General features: G+C 38.3%; 5 protein-coding genes and 1 non-coding gene across 7 annotated transcripts; 5 read left to right on the forward strand and 1 right to left on the reverse strand.

Annotated features, from left to right (window-relative positions):
* Positions 1-741: 741 nt before the first annotated feature.
* Positions 742-843, forward strand: LOC125479383. Its single transcript, XR_007259944.1, has one exon. It is a non-coding gene; the product is annotated as a U6 spliceosomal RNA (small nuclear RNA).
* On the forward strand, positions 825-5,269 carry LOC103955425 (protein IWS1 homolog). Its single transcript, XM_009367318.3, has 11 exons — positions 825-1,747; positions 1,839-1,893; positions 1,982-2,081; positions 2,173-2,329; positions 2,761-2,814; positions 2,901-3,040; positions 3,200-3,806; positions 3,985-4,096; positions 4,211-4,260; positions 4,405-4,542; positions 4,740-5,269. Exons 1-11 carry the CDS (start codon positions 1,085-1,087, stop codon positions 5,115-5,117), a joined length of 2,454 nt encoding a protein of 817 aa, XP_009365593.1. The 5' UTR covers positions 825-1,084; the 3' UTR covers positions 5,118-5,269.
* Positions 5,270-10,577: 5,308 nt separating this feature from the next.
* Positions 10,578-13,559, forward strand: LOC103955424 (uncharacterized membrane protein At1g75140-like). The gene has a single exon (XM_009367317.3). It carries the CDS (start codon positions 10,849-10,851, stop codon positions 12,760-12,762), a length of 1,914 nt encoding a protein of 637 aa, XP_009365592.1. The 5' UTR covers positions 10,578-10,848; the 3' UTR covers positions 12,763-13,559.
* On the forward strand, positions 13,069-13,926 carry LOC125479239. The gene is made up of 2 exons (XM_048588379.1): positions 13,069-13,374; positions 13,728-13,926. The coding sequence occupies exons 1-2, from the start codon at positions 13,069-13,071 to the stop codon at positions 13,767-13,769; spliced, it is 348 nt and encodes a 115-aa protein (XP_048444336.1). The 3' UTR covers positions 13,770-13,926.
* A 505-nt stretch (positions 13,927-14,431) lies between these two features.
* On the reverse strand, positions 14,432-18,385 carry LOC103955423 (COP9 signalosome complex subunit 4). Its single transcript, XM_009367316.3, has 14 exons — positions 18,238-18,385; positions 17,990-18,135; positions 17,666-17,769; positions 17,502-17,562; positions 16,839-16,931; positions 16,635-16,735; positions 16,444-16,552; positions 16,322-16,366; positions 16,120-16,188; positions 15,950-16,041; positions 15,818-15,860; positions 15,560-15,619; positions 15,089-15,148; positions 14,432-14,865 (listed from the first exon to the last, which is right to left on the reverse strand). The coding sequence occupies exons 1-14, from the start codon at positions 18,365-18,367 to the stop codon at positions 14,791-14,793; spliced, it is 1,188 nt and encodes a 395-aa protein (XP_009365591.1). The 5' UTR covers positions 18,368-18,385; the 3' UTR covers positions 14,432-14,790.
* Positions 18,386-18,604: 219 nt separating this feature from the next.
* On the forward strand, positions 18,605-24,103 carry LOC103955420. 2 transcript variants are annotated; one of them, XM_018649478.2, is made up of 16 exons: positions 18,605-18,756; positions 19,318-19,529; positions 19,935-20,071; positions 20,152-20,262; positions 20,389-20,490; positions 20,664-20,772; positions 20,868-21,068; positions 21,357-21,525; positions 21,700-21,816; positions 21,882-21,964; positions 22,170-22,266; positions 22,467-22,551; positions 22,657-22,729; positions 22,951-23,124; positions 23,224-23,346; positions 23,631-24,103. In XM_018649478.2, the coding sequence occupies exons 1-16, from the start codon at positions 18,744-18,746 to the stop codon at positions 23,790-23,792; spliced, it is 1,968 nt and encodes a 655-aa protein (XP_018504994.1). In that variant the 5' UTR covers positions 18,605-18,743; the 3' UTR covers positions 23,793-24,103. The 2 variants fall into 2 exon arrangements, with proteins under 2 accessions (XP_018504994.1, XP_009365586.1); XM_009367311.3 differs by having other exon boundaries at positions 21,700-21,781; positions 21,871-21,964.
* The last annotated feature ends 1,390 nt before the right edge of the window (positions 24,104-25,493 follow it).

Genomic DNA, 25,493 nt, shown 5'->3' on the forward strand with positions numbered 1-25,493 from the left:
TATTTTTGAGATTTTATCCACTACACAGATCTCGAAATTTAAACTCATCTTACGACGATAAATAAGATAGTAAACATCACTATCACTAATTCCAAAAAAAAAAAAAAAATGGTATATAACAACCTATAACTTTGACCTCAAAGCTACAATCACAATCGCTAACCAAAATTAGAAAAATCTGACGGTCCTGATGTTTCATCATGAAAGCAGGTAAATTTGGCGGCACTGACAAATCCCCAAAAGAAATCTAAATAATTTGGCGCTTAAACATCAGTGCCCTTTATCTGTTTTCTCCTCAGGTATTTTGGTTTAGATCCGCCCCAAAAATTCATAATCTTGTAGAAACCTAAACCCTAATTTAATTTTTCTTCATCAATTACTTTGAGGAATTTGATTGCAGAGATGGACAGCGACGATGACTTCGATGTGCTGTCACTGGAGGCTGCTCCTTCGGTACGCAAAACAAAGCTGAAGCATTTAAAGAAAGCAATTAGGGTTTCCTAAGAGCCTCCTGTTGACGAATCCAAGAGCGGCCCAATGAATCCCTCTGAATTCGAAGCTCTAAGCTTGGAGGAATCAAATGAGTGATCGAAGTAATGTTTACCATTCTATTTTTGAGATTTGATCCAATACACATATTTCAAATTTTAAACTCACATAACGGTGATAAATAAGGTAGTAAATATCACTATCACTTATTCCAAAAAAATGGTATGCAATTACCTAACACTTTGACCTCAAATCCTTTTAAGAATATCTAATAAAATTGGAACGATACAGAGAAGATTAGCATGACCCATGTGCAAAGTTGACATGAAACACTTTGACCTCAAAACTACAATCACAACCGCTAACCAAAATTAGAAAAATCCGCCGGTCCTGACATAAGAGCAGATAAATTTGGCGGCACTGACAAATCCCCAAAAGAAATTTAAATAATTTGGCGCTTAAACATCGCTGCCCTTTATCTGTTTCCTCCTCAGGTATTGGATCAGATCCGCCCCAAAAAATCATAATCTTATAGAACCCTAAACCCTAATTTAATTTTTCTTCACCCATTACGCCGAGGAATTCAATTGCAGAGATGGACAGCGACGATGACTTCGAGCTGCTGTCACTGGAGGCTGCTCCTCCGGTCCGCGAAACGAAGCTGAAGCGCTTAAAGAAAGCACTTAGGGTTTCCGAAGAGCCTCCCGTCCACGAATCCGAGAGCGGCCCAGTGAATCACTCTGAATTCGAAGCTCTAAGCTTGGAGGAATCAAATGAGCTGTCGAGGTTAGGGTTGGGATCGGAAGGTTTGGGCGGCGAAGGGGATTCTAATTCCGGGTTTCACGGTTTGGGCGGTGGTGAAGGTGAAATGAATTCTGGTTCCGACGGCTTGGGCGGTGGTGAAGGTGAAATGAGTTCTGGTTCCGACGGCTTGGGCGGTGGAGGTGAAATCGATTCCGGGTTTGATGGTTTGGGCGGTGAAAGTGAAATGAAGTCGAATTTTGATGGTTTGGGTGGCGGTGAAGACGGCAATGGAGCTAAGAGGGTTTTGGATTTTGATTCTGTGGAAGAGGAGTTTGGTGAAGAAGGCAAAGATCGAAACTGGGAGATGCCGGAAGGAAGTGGGGATGTGAGGGTAGAAGAGACGGATAAGAAAAGGTGTAGTTCTGATGGCTTTGAGGAAGAAGATATCAAGAAGAAGAGCAAGAGGGCCAAGAGCGAAGCTGCGGCTGTCAAGGGCAAGAGAACGACTGAAAAAGTATTGCGGAATTTGGTGTTGCATTCAGTAAAATTGGTTTGAAATTAATTTATACTGTTCTGCTTAGTCCTAAATTATTCTGATTTTGTAGGAAAGACAAGAGCATCTGAAGCAACTGCGTGCTGAATCTCAGAGACTTTTGCGAGGTACAAACAAAGTGATGCTAATTATATAGTTAATTTGCCATGCATAGTCTTACTTGTGTCTTATTCGATATCATCTTCCCCGTGTTAGAAACGAGAGATGCAGCATTTAAACCCATACCGCTTGTTCAGAAGCCAATATCTTCAGTTCTGGAGAAGATTCGGAAAAGGAAACTGGAGGTTTCACGAAAGTTGGTATTCTATTTATAAATGTAGATTCGTAGGGTCTTAGTGTTTATTTAAATAGTTAATAGTTCGTTGTTGGTCTTTTGAGTGTTGCAGATGTAGTAATACAGGAGATTATAAGGTACTGAAAGCGGCAACTGAGGAGCCAATTGCATCTCAGACCGAAAAGGGGTATAGTGCAAATGAGGTGTGCAAAGATGGGTCTAATGATAAGGAGAAGCATTCAAGCAGTGAAAATGTTCCTTCTGGGACGGTAAATTGAATTCGAGTTTCTTGATCAATTTTGTTTTTATAGATATAAAAGTGCATTCCACTTAGTGGGAAAAAGCTTTGTTGTTGTTGTTGTAGATGTAAAAGTGCATTGACCGAGTGTTTCTTCTTAACAACAAATAATGGGATAGGGATGTATGCATCCATGGATTTGAGTAATGAGCTACTTTTTATAATACTAACACAAACAAAATTTTGTGATTTGGAAAGAGCTAGTGCTACGGTTTTCAATGTGGAAAAATAGGGCTTTTTAATTGGTAATCCAAGAACAATATTGTTATCATTTCAATCCTTCTTATGTTATACCTGAAGTAGTCTTAAAATATTCTTTCTGTCAAACCCTCCTGATAGTCTTTTACATTAAGTTGAGACAGACTTGAGATTCAGTAAATGGATGTATTTGTTGAACTGCAGGATGTTGACGAGGAACCCAAACAAACATTTCGAGCACCTATTGATGATACTCAGGTTCTTTTACATTTCAACCAGATTTGTCATTATTCTAGAAGATTTTGTATTTGAGCATAACTATTTCACCTTGTGCATTGTTGTAGGACCTGTTTTTTGATTCCCAGACTACTGACTCCAAGGATGATCTGCCAAATGATGATCCCAAAAGTCCGATGGAAGAGGTTTTTGCACCATCCATACTTGCAATGAACTTAAAACTTGACTCTGCTCCTCCTGATGATGTGTAAGTGTTACTTGTTTTTGTCTTCGTATCTTGTAAAGGTGAAGCACTCAAGTAGTTTGTGTCATTGTTGCATTCAAATGTTTCCTAAAATTAATTGAGTTGGATACTGTTTGTTTTAAAATTTCTGGTAAATGGACAATGATACTTCTCTCTTTGTAGTTCTTCTGATGAAGAGGACTACAATGACAAAGAAAATATTGCTCCTCGTTCTCCTGAAGTGGCTGATATGCCTTCATCTCCAATTGGTGATCCTGTCAAAGCTTTTGTGGACGATGAAGCTGAGGAAGAAGATGATAGTGATCATGACCTACATCGGTTCGAAGATACTGACGAAGATGAGGATGATGGAGACACTGCAGAGCTTAATGATATGATAGCAACTGGATATGAAGAAAGGCCAGTTGATGATGAAAGACGGAATGAACTCCATCAAAAGTGGCTCGAGCAACAGGATGCCTCTGGAACAGAAAAACTTATGCAGAAGCTGAAGTTTGGTTCTAAAGGGAAAAAAACAGCGTTGGTTGAAGAGAAAGATGCAGATGGACAGGAAGATGAAGAGTTTGGTGATGAAAATGCAGAAGATAAAGAGCTTGGTGATGACGATGCAGCAGAAGATTCAGCACCAGCAAATGCTGTGCGAATGAACTTACGAGAAATAAAGCAAATGATGCCTCTACTGTATACTGATAACGATGATGCATACTTGTCATCTGACGATGATGAGACAGAAAAGAGACTATCTAAACAGTGCCTGTCTGAGAAAGCTGTGAGTTCTTATCGGTTTATTGAATGCGTCGTCAAATTTAGGTCCACTATACCTTATGACGGTGGAGTATTTTCATTGTTTAAATCATTTATCCATGCTAACGTTCTTTAACTGCATTTGATGTCATTTTTTCTGTACATATTCTTTTAACTTACAAGAACATTTTGATTTGAAACAGGAAATGCAGGCTACCTTCTTGTCACCAGCAGAGGATGAGAGTTCAAGAGAAGTTTTTGGTCATATAAAGAAACTGAATATTGCATCTGATACTAAGAAGGCCAAAGCCCCTTGTAAGATCTGTTATTTATCATATATTGCCGTTGTGTAAATTTTTTCCGTGTAGTCTGCTGATTTCATTTTGATTTTAACTCGATCGTCATCTGTCATATTGTTTTATTTTGCAGCCTTCCCCAATATGCTGCTCGCTGGAGGAGACAGAAGCATATCATCAAAGGTAACTTGATATAGAAGTAGATGCAACATGAATATTATCTTGCTATTTCGGAACAGCACAAAGAAACAAAAACGCTGGTGTTTTAGCCAAGTTTTTGTGAGACATGCCATTTGATCACAACTCTGTTATTGGTAAATTTTGCAGTCATCCTTCTTAGGTCGGGGGCCAAGTCATTCTCTGCCCTCATCCAGTAAGCATGGACTGAGCACAGTTCGTTCTTTCATCTTAGTACGAGGTGACAGCAATAGTAGGAGCTCAATGTCGGAGGATTCTTCAGACACGGTAGCGCATCTAGATCTTATTGTATGGTTATTCTGAAAGTTGCACTAGGTATGTTTAGCAGTTTGGTTTTCTTCTGCTGATCAAGAATCTGTAAGATATCAATGACAAATGGGAAATAGTAGGAATAACTTGTTACGCCAAACCATCACTTTTTATCGAAAACTGAAAATATCAACTGGTAATGGACTGAAATGCAGATACAGAAGGAGATTCTACCGAAAAAGACTACTGCAGCCAAGCTTAGCAAGTCCAAGGCAAAGTTTGGTACTCAGAAATCATCACCTGACATGGTATCAACTGAAGCTGTTGCGAATACAGAAACATTGGTTGAAGCCGGTGCACAGATAGACAGATCAGCTGGAGCTGGTGCGCAGGCGGAGGCATCAGCTGAAGCTGGTATGGGGACAAACACATCAGCTGGATCTTCGTTACTCACGGTATTAAGGCAGCCTTCCTTGTCATCAAGGCGAGGCACCGGGGAGATTACTGTTGACCAAATCGAATCCGTCTTAGCTTCATTGGAAGACGGAAGGAAATCGAAGCGGGCGAACGGACGTGTATACAGAAGAACCTAGTGTGTGCATTAGAAACATTGATCCTGAATGGTGTTCAAGTAAAATGAAAGACGTTGTGATTGCCTCTTGTTCTTAGTTCATTCACAATCATACGTGTATATGTGTCACGTCATTAAATGTTAAAAGTACGAGTCTGGTTGACTCGATTTTAAGCTGGTTTGACCCAATATGAGAGGTTAAAGTTTTTGATTTTGAAAGCAAAAGTGCTTGAAAGTCTTGGGTAAATTCTATTGGAACTCCGAGGTTTTGGATTTCAAGCAGGAAAGATCCTTCCAAAAATTCTTCCAACCCTAGCTTGAGCTAAAAAAAAGTTAAACAAGCTAGAGTGATATTCGATTTGACTCAGCTTGTTTACAGACCTAGTTCTAAAAACACATAATTATCTTTCCACAATTATCATTAATAAGGATAATAACTAAAATAATAAACCTGCATGTATTTTTTACGAAGAAGAAACTTTAGCTTAGCCAAAGTGGCTAGAGCAGTGTGCTCCTTTTTTGCGCCAAAGTTTGAATCCCCGTCCTCGTATCATATGTCCCAAAAAAAAAAAAAACATTAAGTTCCTCCTTTGCTTGTGAGCTAATCATATTTTTTAATTAGTTGCTGAATTAGGGTTTAGGGGTCTTGATGGAATCCTAGGAAAACTTTAATTTTGAGGATGTTGGTGTCTGATCAGTCGAAAAATCACGAGAACATGCATGCAGAGGTTGATAATGGCGGCGGAGGCGGATAATCTAGAAGAGGAGAGAAGAAATCACCACTCTACCGCGTGCTACCGTGAAGACTTGTTCGATGCAGTCGAACGATATCAGGTGCTTATTATTTACTGGAAAAGTGCATCAGAGATTGCTTGATCAGCGGACTCAACAAACCCATCCGTTGATGACTGTCTGTCCCTGTCCAATTCCAATGTATCCAAATGGGGAAGGAGGAGGAGGTGCTGATTCCAAGTTCTAGCGCTAGCTAGGAAGGTGGTGCTTGCAACGCGAATTGCGGAAACTTGTTCGCAGTTAGTCTTGCGTCATTGAATCTGGACTTCGCAAGCGCAAACTCCCATCTCTTAGTCAAAAAGTTTTATCGAAGTTTATTTCTTGAAACGAATGGATTTAAAGTTCATATGCTAGTACGAATATATCAAGGTTATGCTTTGTCTTCTGGATGAGAATTCTTTCATACAATCTAAAATTGACGTCACCGTCCAGTAAATATTTGATATGGATTCAAATATTTAATGGATGGTGACATGACAGACATCAATTTTAGTGGAGCTTCTTTGAATTGGTATCAAAGACTCGTAAATATTTGATATGGATTCAAATATTTAATGGATGGTGACATGACAGACATCAATTTTAGTGGAGCTTCTTTGAGTTGGTATCAAAGACTCATTGATGAGTCATCATATTGTCCACTAAAATTGCTTGCCCCCATTTATGGAGCACATGTTGCAAATGACATACACATCCATGATATAACCCCAAGAAGCTCACCACAGCTACACACATGGTAACAAGAACAAGAATAGTTATTCTGGAATTAACAATACTCAAGGGGAAGATATGATGACTTAGATGAACTAGATGATGAATATTGGCCTAATGATGGATGTGACTAAAGCATGCGGAAGCATGGTGGATGGGGACAAGTCAAGACGTGACAAGCAAACATGAGGAAACGTATAATAGTAATTGATATGTTGTAAATTAAGGAATCTCATTTAGAGTATTGTAAGGTAAAGTTAATTGTGATGTAAGGACGTTCCTCCTTATCTTATGTAAGTAATGGACAAAAGAGGAATATGTCTTTTGTCCCCTAATAGTTTTACGTGAGGTTCGGGAGAGTTCTTCCTCGGCCTATAAATATGTGTGTATACTCTGTAAGAAGATAGACTTAAATAGAAATTAGTTCTTTATATAAACTTTTCCTGAGTGAATATCCTTATTTGAGTCATCCCTAGTAAAGATCCTTAAATTGATGAAATGTAAAATCTCTCTATTTGGATTTAGCTGACCTGGGACTCGGTCAACAATACCAAGAATTGGTGTCCAAAATCTAAATTCAATTTAGGAAACATGTGGTGCGAGTAGAATGACTCTAACTTATAAAAAATGTTGTAAAAGTTCTCAAAATCGATTGGAAAACTGTGGGTTATATAATAACTCACAGTTTTTTGTGATATTTTTAGTTTTAGGAAATATTTTGCGTCAGAGTTAAGGAAATTATTGGAAGACCTTTGGATGTGATCCTACCGTTTATTAGGTCCCGAAATATTTTTTATTGATTTTTAAAGTTGAAAAATAGAAAAATATCTTTAAATTTAGATTCTAAATCGTTGATTTCAAGTGTTTAATATGAATTATAATAGATTTTGCACAAAAAAATATATTTTGAAGAACATGAATATGATAGTTTGTTGTTATGGTAAGAGAAATAAAAGAAAAATTAACCAAAAGAATAAATAAATAAAAAGTAAATAAAAAAACTGAAAAAGAAAAAAAATTGAAGGGGAGAATCGGTTTGATGGTAGCGACTTGTCTCGAATAAAGTCTCTAAATTCTAGCGACTTTCCTCAATAGAAGTCGCTCAATTCTAGCGACTGAAATCGTAGAAAGTTGCTCAATTATAGCGAATGTCCTCAGCAAGAATCGGTATTTATGTACCGATCGTATACTTTTTTTTTTTTTTCTTTTCTCTCTTTTCTTTCCATTGATTTTTTTTTCTTCCTACATTACTTTATTTAGATTCAAATACCTTTAGATTTAGGTTTATACTTATATTCTTGTTTTCAATTTTTTTAACATGGATTATAAAAAAAATTTTCATTGAAATATATTTCGTAGAATACGAAGATGATAGTTTGGTGTTGTGGTATGAGAAAATTTTTTTTAATAAAAACAAAACATAAAATAAATAAAATTAATGGTTTAGGCGTAGAGTGATGCAATCCAAACTCATGCCCTCGGGAAGGCCCAAGGCACATCAGAAGCAATAGAAGCCCATGAGGTTTAGGGTTTAGGGGTGTGTGAATAGTAACACCTTAAGTTCAAGTGTTTAGGGGCGTGTTAATAATAGCACCATGAGTTCAGCTTGTTTCAGTGTTCGCGCACTCGAATTTTTCCCTTGCTGCAAGGTAGTGGAGATTTTTTTTATTTTTTATTTTTTATTTGGATTGTTGGGTGATCCAACATCCAAATTCAAAATTTTTATTTGAAAATATAATTTATAAATAAAATAGATATACAGTAAATGTAAGATCCCACATGGCCCAGGGGTGAGAATCCTGTAAGCCTTATATGTATATTCTCATCTCTACCTAGCACAAGGTATTTTGGGAGCTCACTGGCTTCGGAGTTCATCGAAACTTCGAAGTTAAGCGAGTTTGCGCGAGAGCAATCCCAGGATGGGTGACTCACTGGGAAGTTGCTCGTGAGTTCCTAGAAACAAAACCGTGAGGTCATGTTCGGGGCCCAAAGCAAACAATATCGTGCTACGATGGAGTCGATCTCGGGATGTGGTGGGGGCCTGGGCGGGGATGTGACAATTTGGTATCAGAGCTAATCTCTGGCCGGAAGTGTGCCAATGAGGATGTCGGGCCCCTAAGTGAGGTGGATTGTAAGATCCCACATCGTCCAGAGTTGAGAATCCTGTAAGCCTTATATGTATATTCTCATCTTTACCTAGCACGATGCCTTTTGGGAGCTCACTGGCTACAGAGTTCATCGGATCTTTAAAGTTAAGCGAGTTCGTGCGAGAGTAATCCCAGGATGGATGACCCATTGGGAAGTTGCTCGTGAGTTCCTATAAACAAAACCGTGAAGGCGTGGTCGGGGCCCAAAAAAACTCAACTTGCACCCCCCGCCATAAAAAATAAAAAAATAAAAAAAAACTTCCACACCACATTTTTCTCCCATTGTCAGATACATTAATAGATTTCTTTTTTTATTTTGTTTGGAATAAGAAAAATACTTCAAATTAAATTACATTATCCAGTTTTATTTTTGTGGTGTTGTTTTATAATAGTAGTCATGATGACAAGAAACTTTTCAATGTGCCCAGAACACGGGGTGGTACACTCTATACAAGTTGTGAGATTCTTGTGTTAAAAAATTAATAACATATAAAATAAGATTTTTCACCACTTATATAATAACACGTGGTATACCATTTGTATTACGGACACAAAGAAAAATTTCTCCAAGATGACACCAAGCTCAATAAATTGGATGGATAACTACATTTATTATGGTAGGTATGTGAAAAATGTGAGGAAATTTTAATTTGGTAATTGAAAACAACTTTTTAAATATATATATTGAGAACATAATCTTCTCAAGGTTTTGATCTAAAGAGTTACTTATAGGTTCATCGTTTTCAGCGTAATGGTGCTTTTACAGGACAAAAAATGGTCTAAGTTTCAAACCTTATGAAACTGAACCAAGAGTTAAACACTATTTATAAAACTTCACTAATAAGTAGATACTATTCATGAAATTAGACCAATAAGTAGACATTATTTATGAAACTGAACCAATAAGTAGACATTATTCATGAAACTAAACCAATAAGTAGACACTATTTATGAAACTAGACCAATAAGTAGACATTATTTATTTATGAAAACAAGAATTAGGCATTATTTCCAAAACTAAATCAATAGGTGGAAACTATTTATGAAACTGAATTATACACTATTTATGAAATTGGAGTAAGAACTAGGTAATATTTATGAAACATAATCAAGAACTAAGCGCTATTTATGAAAGTAGACCAATAACTGGACACTATTTATGAAACTGAACCAAGAAAGAGACACTATTTATGAAACTGTACCAATTATTATACATTATTTATGAAACTGTACCCAATAACTAGGCATTATTTATTAAACATGACCAAGAACTAGACACTATTTATGAAATTGGACCAATAAATAGTATAGTACCACTCAGTTTCATAAATAATGTTTTGGTTCAGTTTCATAAACAGTGTACATGTCCAGCGCGTCAGGTTTTTTATTTTCTTTTATTTTTTAAATTGTGTCATTTTCATTCAAATTTAAATTTTTTTGTCAATTTTATTAAAATTTATTTTTTTTCATTAAATAAAGTTATAGTATGGTTTTTAATTAAAATAAACTTAACTGAAGTAATTTTCATGGAAGTTCCCAAATTTTAAGTCCAAAATTATTAGAATTAAAATTAATCTCGTAATTTAAAATTATTAATTGTTATAAAAGAGAAAATACTGAGAATTAAATCCGTATCAAAGTTAATGCATATTACATTTCTCCATTACAGTAAAACATTATATTTTTAGAGAATTGTTATTAGCATTCTAAAAATTTTATTATACACTCCAAACATTCTATATTAGGAAAAAAAATACACAAAATATAAAATTAAAATGTCAATAACACTTCCCGACTTTTAATACATAATAATTACACATAAGTCTAAAACTGTTGTCCTAAAATTCCAAAATACAGACTCTGAAAGTGAAAATCTAATCCAAAGCTCACAGGTGATATTAGAGAGGTTCCTAACAACCGGTCTCTCAGCTGACCGCCCACACTCGGCCGCACCGCCACCGCCAGATTCCTCAAAAACTCGATTCCAAATCCTCCGAATCGCAGATCCGAATCTCCCGCGCGCTGCAATGGCGAAACTGAAACAATAGCGACTGAAAACATAAAAGTCTCCGAGCTCAGCTGAACAGCTTGTGTGGAGCTCCAATGGCGGCGGCGATGAACTCCCTCAAAGGCAAGCTCCTTCTGCTCTGCTTTCTCTTCATTTTGTCATCTCCTTTCTCCGTTCCTAAGCTTTTCGTCCAATCTAACGAAACCGAAACCGAAACCGAATCCGAAATCGAGCTCAATGCGCAACAGCAGGTATTGCAGAGGCTCGAGGAAGTAGTGAAGAACCTAACCGAAATAGTTGCGACATTAGAATTGAAATTACAATCGGATCCTCCGAAAAAACCGGCTCCGATCGACGAGGGTTTGACGGCGGTTGAAGAAAAGGAAAGCCAGAAGCCGATCAAGCAGGTTGAAGAAGAAGCTGGGTCTGGTTCCGATCGTAAAATTGGAGAAAGGGCGAGGTCAGTTTCGGTAACGAAATACAGCCCGTTCTGGTCCGACCGGTTTCAGTTCGTTTCCGCCGTGAAATTGGATTCCCAGGCCACGTGCATTCACGTCCTGCCGTTTCAGGATTTCGAGGGGGTTACGAAATATGTTGCCGTCGGAGACGAGAGAGGGCGGGTTTATGTGTTTCTCAGAAACGGCGACGTTTTGGTGGAGTTTGATACGTTGCTGGGGTCTCCGATCATGGCCATGGCTTCCTTCATGTCGGTTTACAAGAACGAGAGTTTCGTGGTCACCGGGCATCAAAACGGTGTCATTTTGATGCATAGGGTCTGGGAGGGAGCGAATGGGGAAGAATGGAGCTCGCTTATGATGGAAACCGTGACGAAATTTGACACGGGCGGAGAAGGATTGCCCGTTAAGATTTTGGAGGTGCACCATGTTGGGAGGTTGAGTTATGTGTTGGCTAGTGATGCGAGTGGGAAGATTTCGGTTTACCGAGAGAATGGTTCAGTTCACGGCTCCACAATGCCGTCGAGCAGGCCGCTTGCTTTCTTGAAGCAGCGGCTTTTGTTCTTGACGGAGACAGGTGCAGGGTCTTTGGACCTGAGGACCATGAAGGTTAGGGAGAGTGAGTGTGAAGGGCTGAACCGTTCACATTCGCGTAACTATGTTTTTGATCCCACGGAGCGCTCTAAGGCGTACGGGCTTACATCCGAAGGCGATCTGATTCAGGTTTTGTTGTTGGGGGATATAAAGAACTTCAAATGCAGGGTTAGGTCCAAGAGAAAGTTTGAGATTGATGAGCCTTTAGCTTTTCAGGCTATAAAGGGGTGTTTGCTTATTGTTAGCAGGGAGAAGGTGTTTGTATATAATGTTTCAACTCAGCATTATGTTAGGGTTGGCGCCCCTCGGATTATTTTCTCCGCTGGTCTCGATGAGATTAGATCATCGTTTCTCAATTATCAGACGGTGAATGCAGAGAAGAGGAATGTGATACCTTTAATCGCAAGTGACCGGGAAAGGCTTGTTGTTCTTGGCCTTGGCGGAGGGTATGTGGGAATGTATCGCTCTAACCTTCCGGAATTTAAAGGCGAATTTAACACAATGCTATGGACCAGCCCTGTATTTTTCTTTGTACTTTTCCTGTTTGGAGCGTGGCAATTTTTTGCGAAGAAAAGGGAAGCGCTCACTTCATGGGGAGCGGATGATCCTTTCAGTTCAACATCCGGTACAACGGGAGGTCCACTGGGGGGAAGCAGCGCCGGAGACAGGAAGTTTGTGGACTCTTCTTCGAGAAATCCTGATATGATGGAGCTTAGAGGTGGTGACCTAAGAGGACCGCCGAGGAGGTATCCCTCTCCTCCGCCCAGGTATACAGGCGGAGCAACCAGTTCGTTTAGGCCAGGTACGACGGATCATAACGCTAGACCGTTATCTGTCGATCCTAATTTTAGAACAACTTCAGAGCTAAAATTTAGAGGGTCTGGATTAGAATCTTCGGGTTTTCCGAACCGGAGGGAGAGTTTGTTTGTAAACAACCAAGTAATGGATGATAGCAGCTGACCTCTGCGATCAATTTCATCAACTTTTTTTTTTTTTTTTTTTTTTAGGAGAAGTTCGTTTGAGATTTAGTTGTTAGACCAGTTCATTTGGCAAGTCAGGGCTATTTGAAACGGCGTCAAATCTTCTGGTCGTTGTGGGGTGCAAGAAATGGCAAGCTATGGAATGATAGGACGGACCCCCCTGATGTTTGTGTCAATCGGGCTGTACTGTGGTGGTAGGAATTCACTCGAACCTCGGTGCTAGGGCAAGGACCTCGGGTACAAGTCCCCTCCAAATGGGTTGCGCCACCATCGGGGGCGTCTCAAAATGAATATAGATGGGGCCTGGAACTGGGACCGCAATGTGGCTGGTTTTGGTGCTATTGTCCGTGATAAAACAGGAAACTTTGTGTCGGCAAAATGTGGCAGGGAGGAGGATGTATTTTCACCTCTCCAAGCAGAAGCAGTGGCCTTGAGGGCAGGTTTGTCTTGGGCGGTTCACAGGGGTTTTGCAACATATTTCTTTCGAAAGCGATTCACTTCAGATTTTGGAGACCTCGTGCGAGTCCTCTCCAGATTTGTCATTCATGGGGCAAATTGTGGAAGATATCAAGGTGCTCCTCCCTTCAATCAGGTAAAATTATCCACACTCTTCGCCAAGGAAACTCGGTTGCTTATCGCCTTGCACGGGGTTGGTCTCTCGGTGCAACAAGATTGTATATGGAATGTTACTCCCCCAAGTATTGTCTCTGACTTACTTGTGGAGGACAATGTACTGCCATAATTGGCTCTGAATGAAATTTTCTTTCTTGTACCGTACTTTTTTGAAGTAAATGAATCTACTACCGTATCTTCTCGAAAAAAGGAAAAAAAAAGATGCCTATTACTAATATTTCGACACATGTCAAGGCACTTAATAGGTTCACAATATTTCTTGATTTATGGGATTAGTTGGTGATTTTATCACGATAGTTCATTCTTTTGCAGGTCGGGAAGATTCACAGAAGCATTTCAGTCTTCGAAAATTGAATCTAGTATGTACCTTGTGAAATACAAACATGAAATTCTTTCCCAACTACCAGACCAACCCGTGGTGGTTTACGAGTTCAGAGGATTTGAAGCACGTTTGAACTTGGCACTACGTTGTATTTTGTAACACGACTTCAAGTTTTGAATAAAAATTAAACTATAGAATGGAAAATATATTTATGATAAAAAACATTTTTGTTTTGGTTGGAATATAGGGTTCAACTTTGTCTCCTTAATCGCACGTTGCTATTTCCTATTAGATCCGCATACATACAATTTACTTCTTGATAACTAGATGTAAATTGATTATAATACGTGACCGTATTATGTGATAACACAATAATTATTTGTTGGTTATAACGTATAGCAACCTTATTCAAATAATATACAGGTAATTATAATGTGTAACAAAATATGATCACGCGATTTAACCAAGTGTTATATGCATAGATTTATAATTATTTGCAAACCCAATGCCCCAAGCATGAGACTTTGCGTTGAGTTAAATTACCGAAAATATCTTTGCTCGTCACCCTTAAATGATGGTGATGCTCAAAATTTAAATTTCCAGACAGGTGTAGTAGATAGAAACAAATCTTAAAATTTAAACTCATCCAATGATAATAAGCAGGACAGTGAGCATTACTGCCACTTGAGGACGGTGAGCAAAAGAGCACCCTTAAATTACCAAAGTCATCGCATCAAAATTCAAATACATGTTCTGCTGGGGAAAAAGCCACAGATCTTCCTTATAACTACTCTAAACCACCAACAGAAAAATGTGACACTCCCCTCCCACAGGGGCTGCTAAAAAGAGTGCTTAAGATTTCCGACCACGACCAAATTATACACAAAAATCATTTCCAGGGGAGTTTTCTGTCCTTGTAACAGGATTTGAAATTCAGTTGAAAAAAATTCTCGAGAAATTCGAATCACTACAATATGCAAGACGACGGCTACCAAAACATATGGCGGTGAAAGCAAATTCACTTTCCAGTTTCTGAAGCTACGCTAATGAAGATCAGACGGGAATTGACATGCCCTTCTTTGCCATGCTATCCAAGACGTCATTGAGCGCCTGACATAGGCCAACAATCTGCAAATATGGCCACCAAAGGATAAGAAAAATCTTTAGAGTAGGACCACGGGGGCGAGGGAAGGCTATATTTGTTTGTAAAGAAAATTTTGAAATTGAACAAAGAGAGAACTGAAGGTGTAAACCAGGCTATATTTGGATACAACACAAGTTTGTAAAGAAAATTTTGAAATCGAACAAAACTCAGTGAGTAGCTGATGCTATTCAAGGCAGATAAATTTACCTGCTGATCCCATTGCTGCAGCTCTTCAGAGTCATCCTCAAAATGTATGACAGCCTCCACCTGTTGTGAAACATCTCGGGTAAATGCTTAAGAAGTACAAGCTAGAATAACAAATGTCACCAAAAGCAACATATTTAGAATATATTACAAAATCAAACGAACTATTCTGAATCTTGTTCCAGTAAAAGAGGAAGGCAGTGCAAAGCATTTTCAACCACAACCATATACACCTCCACTTGCATAAAACTTTGAAATTCCAAGGTTTTCGTAGCATAAGCAGCAGTCATGAAAACAAGAAGAGATTCAGGGATACAAAGGGGATTAAAAGACATTTTAATGGTCTCGCATAGAATGAAACTGGCAGTGGTTCTCACAACTAAACAGGTCTGACAACTTAAAGTCCTTTTTTGTTTGTCTGAGAAAACGACTTACGTCCTATTGATTGGATACACGATAGGTTGTAATTCATACCTGATCAATAGATCCCCTCATTCTGTCCTCATATATCATTTTTGATGCAATCTTCTCAGCCTGCAAGAAAAATTAAATCCATGTCATGAAACATGAAAGATAATATATTCTTGAGAGAGAGAGAGAGAGAGAGAGAGAGAGAGAGAGAGAGAGAGAGAGAGATGAGATCATCAATCTTGATCATTGGTAATAAAAGAAGCAGGGATGTTGTGTGACTAAAAGGTAAAACACAAGGCTCAACAAACGAGAAAACTGTACCTTATGAGGCTCAATTCCCAGCAAAGTGCCCAATTCTTCAAAACTGCCACAGAATTCACAATAGTTAGAATTACTGATCCCGCCTTAATAGCACAAGTCAAAATGGAAAACCAATAGCAACATGTCTCCTACCTTATATTGGTGTAAAGTTTGCTGGCACTCAGAAGATTATGTTCAATCATTGCACGATCTAACACTGTAAAATTGTCTGGAAGAAGTGCTTTCTGTTGAAATAAATAGGACATAACTGTTATGGCTCGTGTGGAATACGATATCAGATAAAGAATAAGTCAGTTTATAACCTGATGTGGCTTTAACTCTTCAGCAAATGCTTCAATTTCTGGTTTCCTCAAAATTCTCTCCAAATACACCTAATAAATATCCATTAAAGCAACAGTAAAAGTGATATACAGTCAGGAGAGAAAAAAGTAAACAGATAATGCAGTACGTGTGTGTGTTTGCGAGTGTGCGTGTGAGAGAGAAACAGAGAGAGACAGAGATCACCTTTTGTAGTATTGGATATATTTTTAACTTTGAGCATCGTTCATCCTGAATGAAAACCCCTAGGTATCAGCAAATGTGAATTGAAGAACACATAATACACATCTCCAGCTAAAGAAGTTAACCTTGTACAAAGTGGCAAGAACACGAGAACGTTGGGGTCCTGCTGCAGCTAATATTGTACATGTAACTGCAGCAGATAGAGCTTGCTCCAATGCTTCCTCATCTATCTCTCTGCAACAAAATGAAGTAATTCATCTAAACTGTCTTTCAAGTGGTACAATTAACAAGAATGAAAGAAGTTAACTTGACATACTGATCTCCTATTTGCCTCTTTTCAATCTGAGAAAAATCATAATAACGTAGTGCTGCTTCCAAGAACCTTCTTTTTAAATCTAAAATCCTAGCATAACAAATCTGATAGGAAGAAAACATCAGGGGAAAAGCAATTAAAATATACTTTTTGCATGCAGCACACTTAATGCAATTATTTTTCACCGACTATCCAATAATGTCAAACCTTATACTCTAAAGTCAATACTTCATGCTGAATAGTTGTAATCAAGAATGAAGCTTTATGAATAAAAGCTTCTGCATTGACAGCATCATCATCCTGCAAAACAAAATACAAAAATTGAATTGCAATTATGCTATTGCCTGTATTATTAAAATCCTATAAGGTTCTTCATTCCAACATCAGACAAAGTGCATAAACAAATACATTCACAACCGACATTGATGAAAACTCCCCAATGAGCAAGTAATCATCTACACAACAGAACTCTTAGGTATCAGACCTTGGTAAGGTACTAAGGTTACACGTCAACAACTTGTCACATTACATAAAAGTCTAACTTGTTTCTAAGTCAATTTTGGAACCAGTTAGACTACGGCTATCTACAACAAAATTGACTTAGAAACAAGCTATTTGATCCAGTAAGCACTTGTAAAGATCACACTACGGCTATCTACAACAGATCTAGACACTAGAAACAGATATAGGTAGCACATCGATTCCAACGCATATCATCACACGCAGATATTCATAGTCCAGCCTGTATATTAGTAATAAAGGAGTTGCAGCATCAACAAACAACAGCATTAAACACCATTCCAAAGAACATCAATTGTATCAAATGAAAAATAGGCATTCTTTGGAAAAAAGAAAAGAAAAGGTCAATACCTCGAGATATAGGCGAGCAATTTGGACACATTTTGATAACTTGAATGTGTCATCAACGGCTCTGAAGGAATACCATGAAAACATATACATTGTTAATTCCACAACCCATTGTGCAGTAAAGGGGGAAAAGTTACACTAACAGCAATAGTATCCTACTACCAGACCTCGTTCCTGAGTCGAGGTTAATTCCACTGAGCATCTGAGCTGCTTTTGACCATTGTTGCTCAGATTCATACAATTCCGCGAGTTTCTCTCTTATTATCGTCACCTAGATCACATTAAACCAAATTTTACTTTCTAAATCACATTAATCCCACATAAAAAATGTATGCAGTAAAAAATATTTCTAAATATCTTACAAAAAATCAAGTGATTTCTACATATTTGCCACAACGCGGGCATTGGGCAATGCTAAATCTAAACCTACAAAATTGAACAAAACAAATGCAAAACGGGGAATTCTCGATATATAGAAGTCCGAAAAGGACCTGTTCTTCAAATGAAACGACGCGAATCTGAGAAAGGGCATAATGGGCAATATTCTTCTGAGTCTCCGGCTCCCACCGCCCCAACTCCTGGGCAAAAGTGTGCAAAAGCTGCCGGGAAACCACCAACGGAACATCATCCGACAACACTGAAAGAGCACGAAATTACATATAAGGCCTCCAAACAAAGCTGCTAAACCAAAATAAATAATTGCGAAAATTAAAACAAAGAGCGACGAGGAAATACTTACAGTGATCGATGAACTTCTTGGCCTGAACAACGTCGCTTGAGGAAATCACGGTGGAGAGAATGTGCTTGTACTGCTCAATCTTCTGCCGCTGGTCGGAGATCGCAGAGGCGCTCGCGAAGGCACTCTCCATGGCAGCCTGAACGACGTCGCTTAACGGTGGGTGGTGTGGTTTGTCGCGCAAACCCTAAATTTCGAGAGGGATTTTTCGTTCGCTCCAATTTCCTACAGAGGGCTTGTAGAAGAAGGAGCAGGAGATTGGCTAATCTGCATCCAGGTGTAGCGTTGCATGTGATTTTCAGCTAATCAGGGAAGGACACGTCGCGAATGGGGAAGGGCAATTTTGTCACTCTATATAAATTAAATGAAAGAAAATAAGAAAATAAAGGCCGGCAGGTACTTATATCGATTTGCAGCGGGATCATTTCTCTCAGGCCTCATGCGACTCTTCGCTTTCTTTACCTGAAAAGCTAAAACCGCCGATCTTCTGCAAATTGTAATTGCCGGAAATGGATGATTCAGGTTAGTACCGGCGACTGTTCGCCTTTCTCTCTTCGTTTTTCAGGCGCTAGTTTAATCTTTGTTTTGAGTCGGCGGTGTTCAATTTCTACTATTTTTGTCGAAAATTTGCTCCTCTTTTTTATTCCTGTATGCACTGTTTGGTTCTTGAGAAAAAATGGAGGAGTAAGTGAGAAAATATGAATCGAACTTGAAATCTTAGCGGTTATAGTCCAATATGCAAATGCCTGTTGTAAATAAATGCTTTGTTTCACTGCAATCTCCGCGAAACTGAACATTTTGCTTGTGATTGCTTAAATGTTTGTATTTTAGCTTCGATGATCGACTAAGGTTATTGACTTGAAAAGCTGTCCGGAACTTTGAATTTTCTGATGTGGAGTTTATGCATTGGCTTTTCTGATTGGATTTAGGATATGCTATGCGATTTTGTAATTGTTGCGAAGCGTTTCCATCGTTTACCGATTGAAGTGCCTTTTAGTTGGATTTGCCTCAAAATTTAGTAAATAATTTTGAATGTAGAGATTGATGTGAGCTGAGTTGTTTATTCTTTTTGATAACTACCAGGCAATCCTCAGGACGTTGTTGTGCCACCAGTTGAAGGTGTTGCTGGAGGAGGGACGGCATATGGATGGACTGAGGGTGGCTTACAAGGTGCAAGTCCACTCAAGGGATCTATCGACCCTACAGAGGTTCCGACTGCTGATTTAGTGCATGTGTGGTGCATGCCAAGCACAGCAAATGTTGGACCACAAGAAACACCAAGGAATTTGGAGTCGGTATGTAAAGTTCCATGATTTAAATGGTGTCTTGTTAACTAGCTTCTGAAAACTATGAATTCCATGACATTTATTGAAAATGGAAGGCAAGCAGCTTAGGTGGTGTCTTGCCACACCTAATGTAATTTGGTTTTCAATCCTTATCATGTCTGAGATGAGTTAAAGTTATGCACATTCTATTTTTATTTTTTAATAATCTGCACTTCAGTAGATTTTTACCGCACTGTTGGAGGCTATTGCTTTTTGTTTGTTCTATATAATTTCTATTAGAATATGTAGGAGCTATCATAAATTGTGAAAACAGCAATTCGTGATCTTTTTACTTACTAGAATAGGATGAAGTATCCTATCTTCTGCTTTTGAGGTGCTGTAGCCTTCTGAATTCTAAGTTGGGTTTACTTGAAGGTTAATCTTCTGGCTGGTAGAAATGAAAGAGAGAGTATTCAAATTGCACTGCGTCCAAAAGTTTCTTGGGGTAATCCTGGAAATGCAGGGGTTGTGCAGGTCCAGTGTAGAGACTTGTGCTCCACATCTGGTGATCGGTTAGTTCTTTGAAGTCATATCTTTCTTGCTGTAGGTTTACGGTTACTCTTCCAATTCCTTACTTTCTGACTCTGGGCAGGTTGGTTGTTGGACAATCAATTAACATGCGGCGTGTGGTTCCCATATTGGGTGTCCCAGATGCTCTTGCACCTCTTGATCTTCCAATTAGTCAAATAAACTTATTACCAGGGTACTGATCGTATTAGTAACATGATAGTCTTATATTTGGTGTGAAAGAATTCTATAAGAGTTTATTGCAAGAGACTGACACAATCTTCTTTCTCCTTCCGTGTCCTCCCCGTGCTGGTGCCTCCAGAGAGACAACTGCAGTTTGGATTTCCATTGATGTTCCTAGTGCGCAACCCCCAGGACAGTATGAGGGAGAGATCATCATTACTGCTACAAAGGCAGATGCAGAGTGAGTTAGTTCACGGTTGTTTCAGTTGTTTTGAGTGATGTGCTTTGATTTTTAGTCAATAAGTTGTACAATTTTAGCTCTCTATTGATTCAGCAATATTGGAATTCCTGTTCCATATACATTGAAATATGAACGTGCAGTTATCTACGTTTATTGATTCTGACTTGGTACAGGGCTCCAGCGCATTGCTTGGGCAAAGCCGAGAAGCATCAACTTTATAGGGATCTTGAAAGTTGTCTTGAAATGGTGGAGCCCATTGATGGGAAACCGGTGGATGAAGTGGTTGGTTTACAAATTGAACTTCGTACACAAGTGTATTATTCTGTTTAATCTTGTTGTGTGTTATTAGCTGGTCATTTGAGCATGTGCTTTTTTAGGTAGAAAGGGTGAAATCTGCTACAACATCTTTGAGAAGAGTTCTTCTGTCACCATTATTTTCTGAATTCTGTACATTAAATGGGTCAGTTGATATGATGGAGGAAGATGCTGTTTCGAGCCTTTCAGCACGTGTGAAGATTAATATGACAGTTTGGGACTTCATTCTTCCTGCAACCCCATCACTTCCTGCTGTTTTTGGCGTATCCTGTGTTTTAATAAAAATAGTATTTGGTATAATTTGAAAATTTTATTTAACTTCTGACATATTAATTCAAGTAACTGAGAAGCATAAAAAGTTCTTAGTAATTGTAAAATTGAAAGGGGAATCATGAATTCCTTACTGCAAATAATGCCCATGTGTGTAGATGCAGATGTGCTGTTCTTATGACAAAGACCAATGGTCTTTTATAAATTATGTTCTGTTGTATGTTTGACCACATATATTTCGTGATCCTACAATGTCGTTGCATCCTTAAACCATATTTTAGATATCTGATACTGTAATTGAAGATCGTTTTGGTGTTGAACATGGGACTGATGAGTGGTATGAGGCACTGGATCAGCATTTTAAGTGGCTTCTTCAATACAAAATCAGTCCATACTTTTGCAGATGGGGTGACAGTATGCGTGTCTTGACGTATACCTGCCCTTGGCCAGGTACGTACGAGCAAGTCTAAGTTACTCTGCTATTATCAATTACTTATATGGTTATCTCTGATTTCTTAAACTTTCTCGTTTCGTTATCTTCAATAAATGCCTTCTAAAAAAGATGCATTATTTGCTTTTGTGAATTTCACGTATCATTGTGACCTTTATCTCTCTCTATTGCAGCTGATCATCCAAAATCAGATGAATACTTTTCGGATCCACGGTTGGCAGCCTATGCTTTGCCATATAGTCGATCTGTCTCTGGGTATACAGCTAGTCATCCAAGTTCACTTCTATCAGGTATATATGTGATGAAAACTGATGGGGTTCTACCCATTTGCTGATGTGCCACAGTGGTGATGCAGCGAAGGATTACATGCAGAAACAAATTGATATATTGAGGACAAAGTCTCACTGGAAGAAAGCATACTTTTACTTGTGGGATGAGGTATGAACACTATCGAAAAATGTTAGGAAAGTGATGTTTTTTGGGTTGTGTTGCTGATCCCATGTTTCCCTTAAGTTTTCAATTTAGAAAGATTTATGAAAGGTTGTTGCATTAGAGACAACTTATGCATTGTCTTTTTTACTTTTGCAAAATGCATTACTAATTTATAGTAAGTTAATGTGCATTCTTTAATAATATATGCCAGCCACTGAATCTGGAGCAATATGAGTCCCTCCGCAGCTTAGCCACCGAGATCCATGCGTATGCGCCTGATGCTCGTGTTTTAACTACTTACTACTGTGGTATGAACTCATCTGCTTCTTCTAACTAGATGATTTTAAGTTTTGCATAGAGTTTCGTAGGCGGTAGTGTGAGTTTGATTGTCTATTTTGGTTCTGCTGAATGAATACTTCAGTAAAGACATTGGTGTATAGTTCATCCATACTTTGGCTCCTTCTGACTGGGAAGTTATGTTGTTATATTGCTCTTTTCCGACTTGTAGGGCCTAGCAATGCACCTACTGCGTTCGAGGGTTTTGTGAAAGTTCCAAAATTCCTGCGCCCACATACTCAAATTTATTGTACAAGGTATTGATATTCATTCGTTTTGTATCTCTGTTATTTGACTTTAGTTGCTAGTTTTTTGTCAATGTCAATGGCTGAGAACAATATAATTTGGTTTGAAATTGGCAGTGAATGGGTGCTTGGGAATCGAGAGGATTTGGTCAAAGATATTGTTTCCGAAATACAAACAGAAAATGGCGAGGTGATGTAACAGAATTTTTGCTCGACTTTATCTAATCTTCTTGGGAACTTTCTTAAATTCTGGGCTCTGTTCTTGTTGAGTTTGGTTGAATTTAAGGAATAGTTTGTGGTCTTTTGTTTTATGGATTAAACAGTTTCTGGTAATTATGTATGGTTACCTATTTATAGTCCATGCATCTTGTTTGTTACTTGCTGAAGGATGTAAACTCATCAATTTTGTAGGAATGGTGGACTTACGTGTGCTTGGGACCGTCTGACCCCCATCCCAATTGGCACCTTGGGATGCGAGGTACACAACACCGTGCTGTAATGTGGCGTGTATGGAAAGAAGGTGGAACGGGTTTCTTATATTGGGGTGCCAATTGCTATGAGAAGGCAAATGTTCCAAGCGCAGAGGTACTTTCCTGGCATCTTGATGGTTTATGAGGTTGATTAGCAATTATAAAAAGCTACATCCTCACAGTTTACTGAAATAAATAACTTACCCGTGAGCAGATAAGATTCAGGCGTGGCCTTCCCCCCGGAGATGGAGTTTTGTTCTACCCTGGCCAGGTGTTCTCATCATCAAGTCAACCAGTTGCTTCAGTCAGACTCGAGCGCATTCTCAGTGGCTTGCAGGTAAATGAAACTTAAAATGTTATAGTAAGTTCATCCCAATCTGTTTTCATTTATTCTTCTTTTTCTTTAACACATACGAAACAATCATGTCGAGCAATCCTCGACGCATTCCACAGTATGGTTCCTTATCAATTATCTGAATAACTGAGTTTAAAATTTGACTCAACGAAAATTCATGCCTTTGACCCTCAAATTACTCAACGAGAATGCAACTATAATTCCTGAATCTTTTCTTGCTCCAAAAGTTCAGAATTTTAAACTTTCTTTCTGTGGTGTTTTATCAGGACATTGAGTACCTCAGACTCTACTCTTCAAGATACGGTCGAGATGAAGGACTGGCTCTCCTTGAAAAGACGGGTTTGTACCTCGGTCCTGAGCGTTACACGCACGATCACACGCCCATTGATGCAATGCGGGGTGAGATCTACAATGCATGTCGCTCGTGAGGAAAGACAGTTCCAGACTTGCAAACGAACGTTGTTAGCAGCGAGATTGAATCCAGCAGATCATGAGAGATGTTTTTGTTTTCCGCGGGTATTGCACTTTCCATATATTCATAATCTTTTCGTGTAATGTACAGATGCTTTCTAGTATCTTCTCTTTATCGGAGGCCGATTACTTTACCTGCAGAAGTTTACAGTACATAGATAGGAAACATCCTCGGGCTACTTAACCGAGAGAAAACTGCATACATTGGGATGCCACTGCAGCAGTAACCGAAAGCAATCACGTAATGTCATAACTTCTCCTTGTAGAAGGGCATGATTCATTTGAGATACTGTGATAGGATTGTCTCAATAGGATTCAGTGTATAAAATATTCACGAAAGTGTCGATATTTTTGTCCAAATACAAGGATCGATAAAAAAAATCAATGAATATCGACGATGTTTTTCCAATTCACTGCATAATTCAACCTTTTGAAATTTTTGAGAAATTTTTCTCTAATCTTAACTAAATTTGAATGAGTTTATATATTCATCCCATGGTAAATTTTATAATTTTTGTCGAAGGTAACCGATATCAATAAGAGCATGATTAACTTAAGATACTACAATATGATCATAATGAGGCATCTTATTTTGCCTATAAAATTGAGGATAGACAACTTTACAGAAAGTTATGATTGACTTGAAATAATGCGATAAAATCATCCTGACGCATTCTATTTAGTCAATCAAGCCAGCGACAGACATAGGAGTGACCTACTTTGTGCCGAACAGCATTGATCTCTTCTCGTGGGTTCACTGCATTTAGCACGACACAGAAAACCGGAAAACGATTCAAATCTTTTTTCCCCATAGCCATTTTTCCTCCAAAATTACTCTGCCATTGACTCTTATGCATCCACAAAGCAGTACTGGGCCCCGCAGGGCCACTCATAACGGAATTGGATCCGATCCGAATTACTATCTACATCTTAGTTATTTATTGTATATCGTACGGTCAGAAATCATTTGATTTTTTTATTTAAAATTAAACACAAATAATATATAACAAAAAATAATCACACGATATACAATAAACGATTAAAATATAAGCATTCGTAGAATTTCCACAAAATGAATCCGATGAGAATCCCTTTCCACTCATACCAAAAGGGAAAAAATGGGAAAGGGAGGGAGTGGGGTCGCATAAATAAATAAAAAATTGAGATTCAAGACGGAGCTTTTGCGCAGCATATTGGAATCAGAAAAGCTACCAAAAAGATAATCAAACTAGTCATCATTGCCTTGTGCTTGTGACTCTGCATTCCATTTGTTTTCTTTTTCACATCAAGTGCAACTTCGCAAAGTGCTTTTCTAACTCGTGACAAATTTTTTTTTTTTTTAACCCACGCTCGCTGATGTTAGAAGCACTTTTGCTTATCTCCAACTTTTTTAGGCCGTGTTTAGAAATGTTATGGAGCGAGTGAAAGCGTTTATTGCCAACTAAATAAAGTTTTTTGCTTTGTTTAAGAATGCTTTTAAAATGATTAAAATTATTTTTTAATAAAATACTTTTGAATTTCAAAAGTACTATAAGTGCTTTCAAGATTAAATAGATGGAAAATTAATGAAAATAATTTGAAAACTTTAAGTTTTAACGATAATGACAAAATAAATGGTAATGTATATAATATCAGAATTAACTTTTTAATGTAAAAAT

Source organism: the organism of the source record quoted next, unplaced genomic scaffold (assembly GCF_019419815.1).
Source record: "Pyrus x bretschneideri cultivar Hongxiangsu unplaced genomic scaffold, Pyrus_bretschneideri_v1 Contig28, whole genome shotgun sequence".
Taxonomy (NCBI): Eukaryota; Viridiplantae; Streptophyta; class Magnoliopsida; order Rosales; family Rosaceae; genus Pyrus; species Pyrus x bretschneideri.

Excerpts from the sequence above, each read along its gene's own strand:
- LOC103955425 (XM_009367318.3), top strand. The coding sequence starts at position 1,085 with ATGGACAGCGACGATGACTTCGAGCTGCTGTCACTGGAGGCTGCTCCT. Across the intron at positions 2,082-2,172 it reads AAACTGGAGGTTTCACGAAA|ATGTAGTAATACAGGAGATT; the intron begins GTTGGTATTCTA and ends TGAGTGTTGCAG. Across the intron at positions 4,097-4,210 it reads TAAGAAGGCCAAAGCCCCTT|CCTTCCCCAATATGCTGCTC; the intron begins GTAAGATCTGTT and ends TTTATTTTGCAG.
- LOC103955424 (XM_009367317.3), top strand. The coding sequence starts at position 10,849 with ATGGCGGCGGCGATGAACTCCCTCAAAGGCAAGCTCCTTCTGCTCTGC.
- LOC125479239 (XM_048588379.1), top strand. The coding sequence starts at position 13,069 with ATGAATATAGATGGGGCCTGGAACTGGGACCGCAATGTGGCTGGTTTT. Across the intron at positions 13,375-13,727 it reads GTGCTCCTCCCTTCAATCAG|GTCGGGAAGATTCACAGAAG; the intron begins GTAAAATTATCC and ends ATTCTTTTGCAG.
- LOC103955423 (XM_009367316.3), bottom strand. The coding sequence starts at position 18,367 with ATGGAGAGTGCCTTCGCGAGCGCCTCTGCGATCTCCGACCAGCGGCAG. Across the intron at positions 17,563-17,665 it reads AACCTCGACTCAGGAACGAG|AGCCGTTGATGACACATTCA; the intron begins GTCTGGTAGTAG and ends GTATTCCTTCAG. Across the intron at positions 14,866-15,088 it reads TGCAGCAATGGGATCAGCAG|ATTGTTGGCCTATGTCAGGC; the intron begins GTAAATTTATCT and ends CCATATTTGCAG.
- LOC103955420 (XM_018649478.2), top strand. Across the intron at positions 21,526-21,699 it reads GTATACCTGCCCTTGGCCAG|CTGATCATCCAAAATCAGAT; the intron begins GTACGTACGAGC and ends TCTCTATTGCAG. Across the intron at positions 22,267-22,466 it reads TTTAACTACTTACTACTGTG|GGCCTAGCAATGCACCTACT; the intron begins GTATGAACTCAT and ends TCCGACTTGTAG.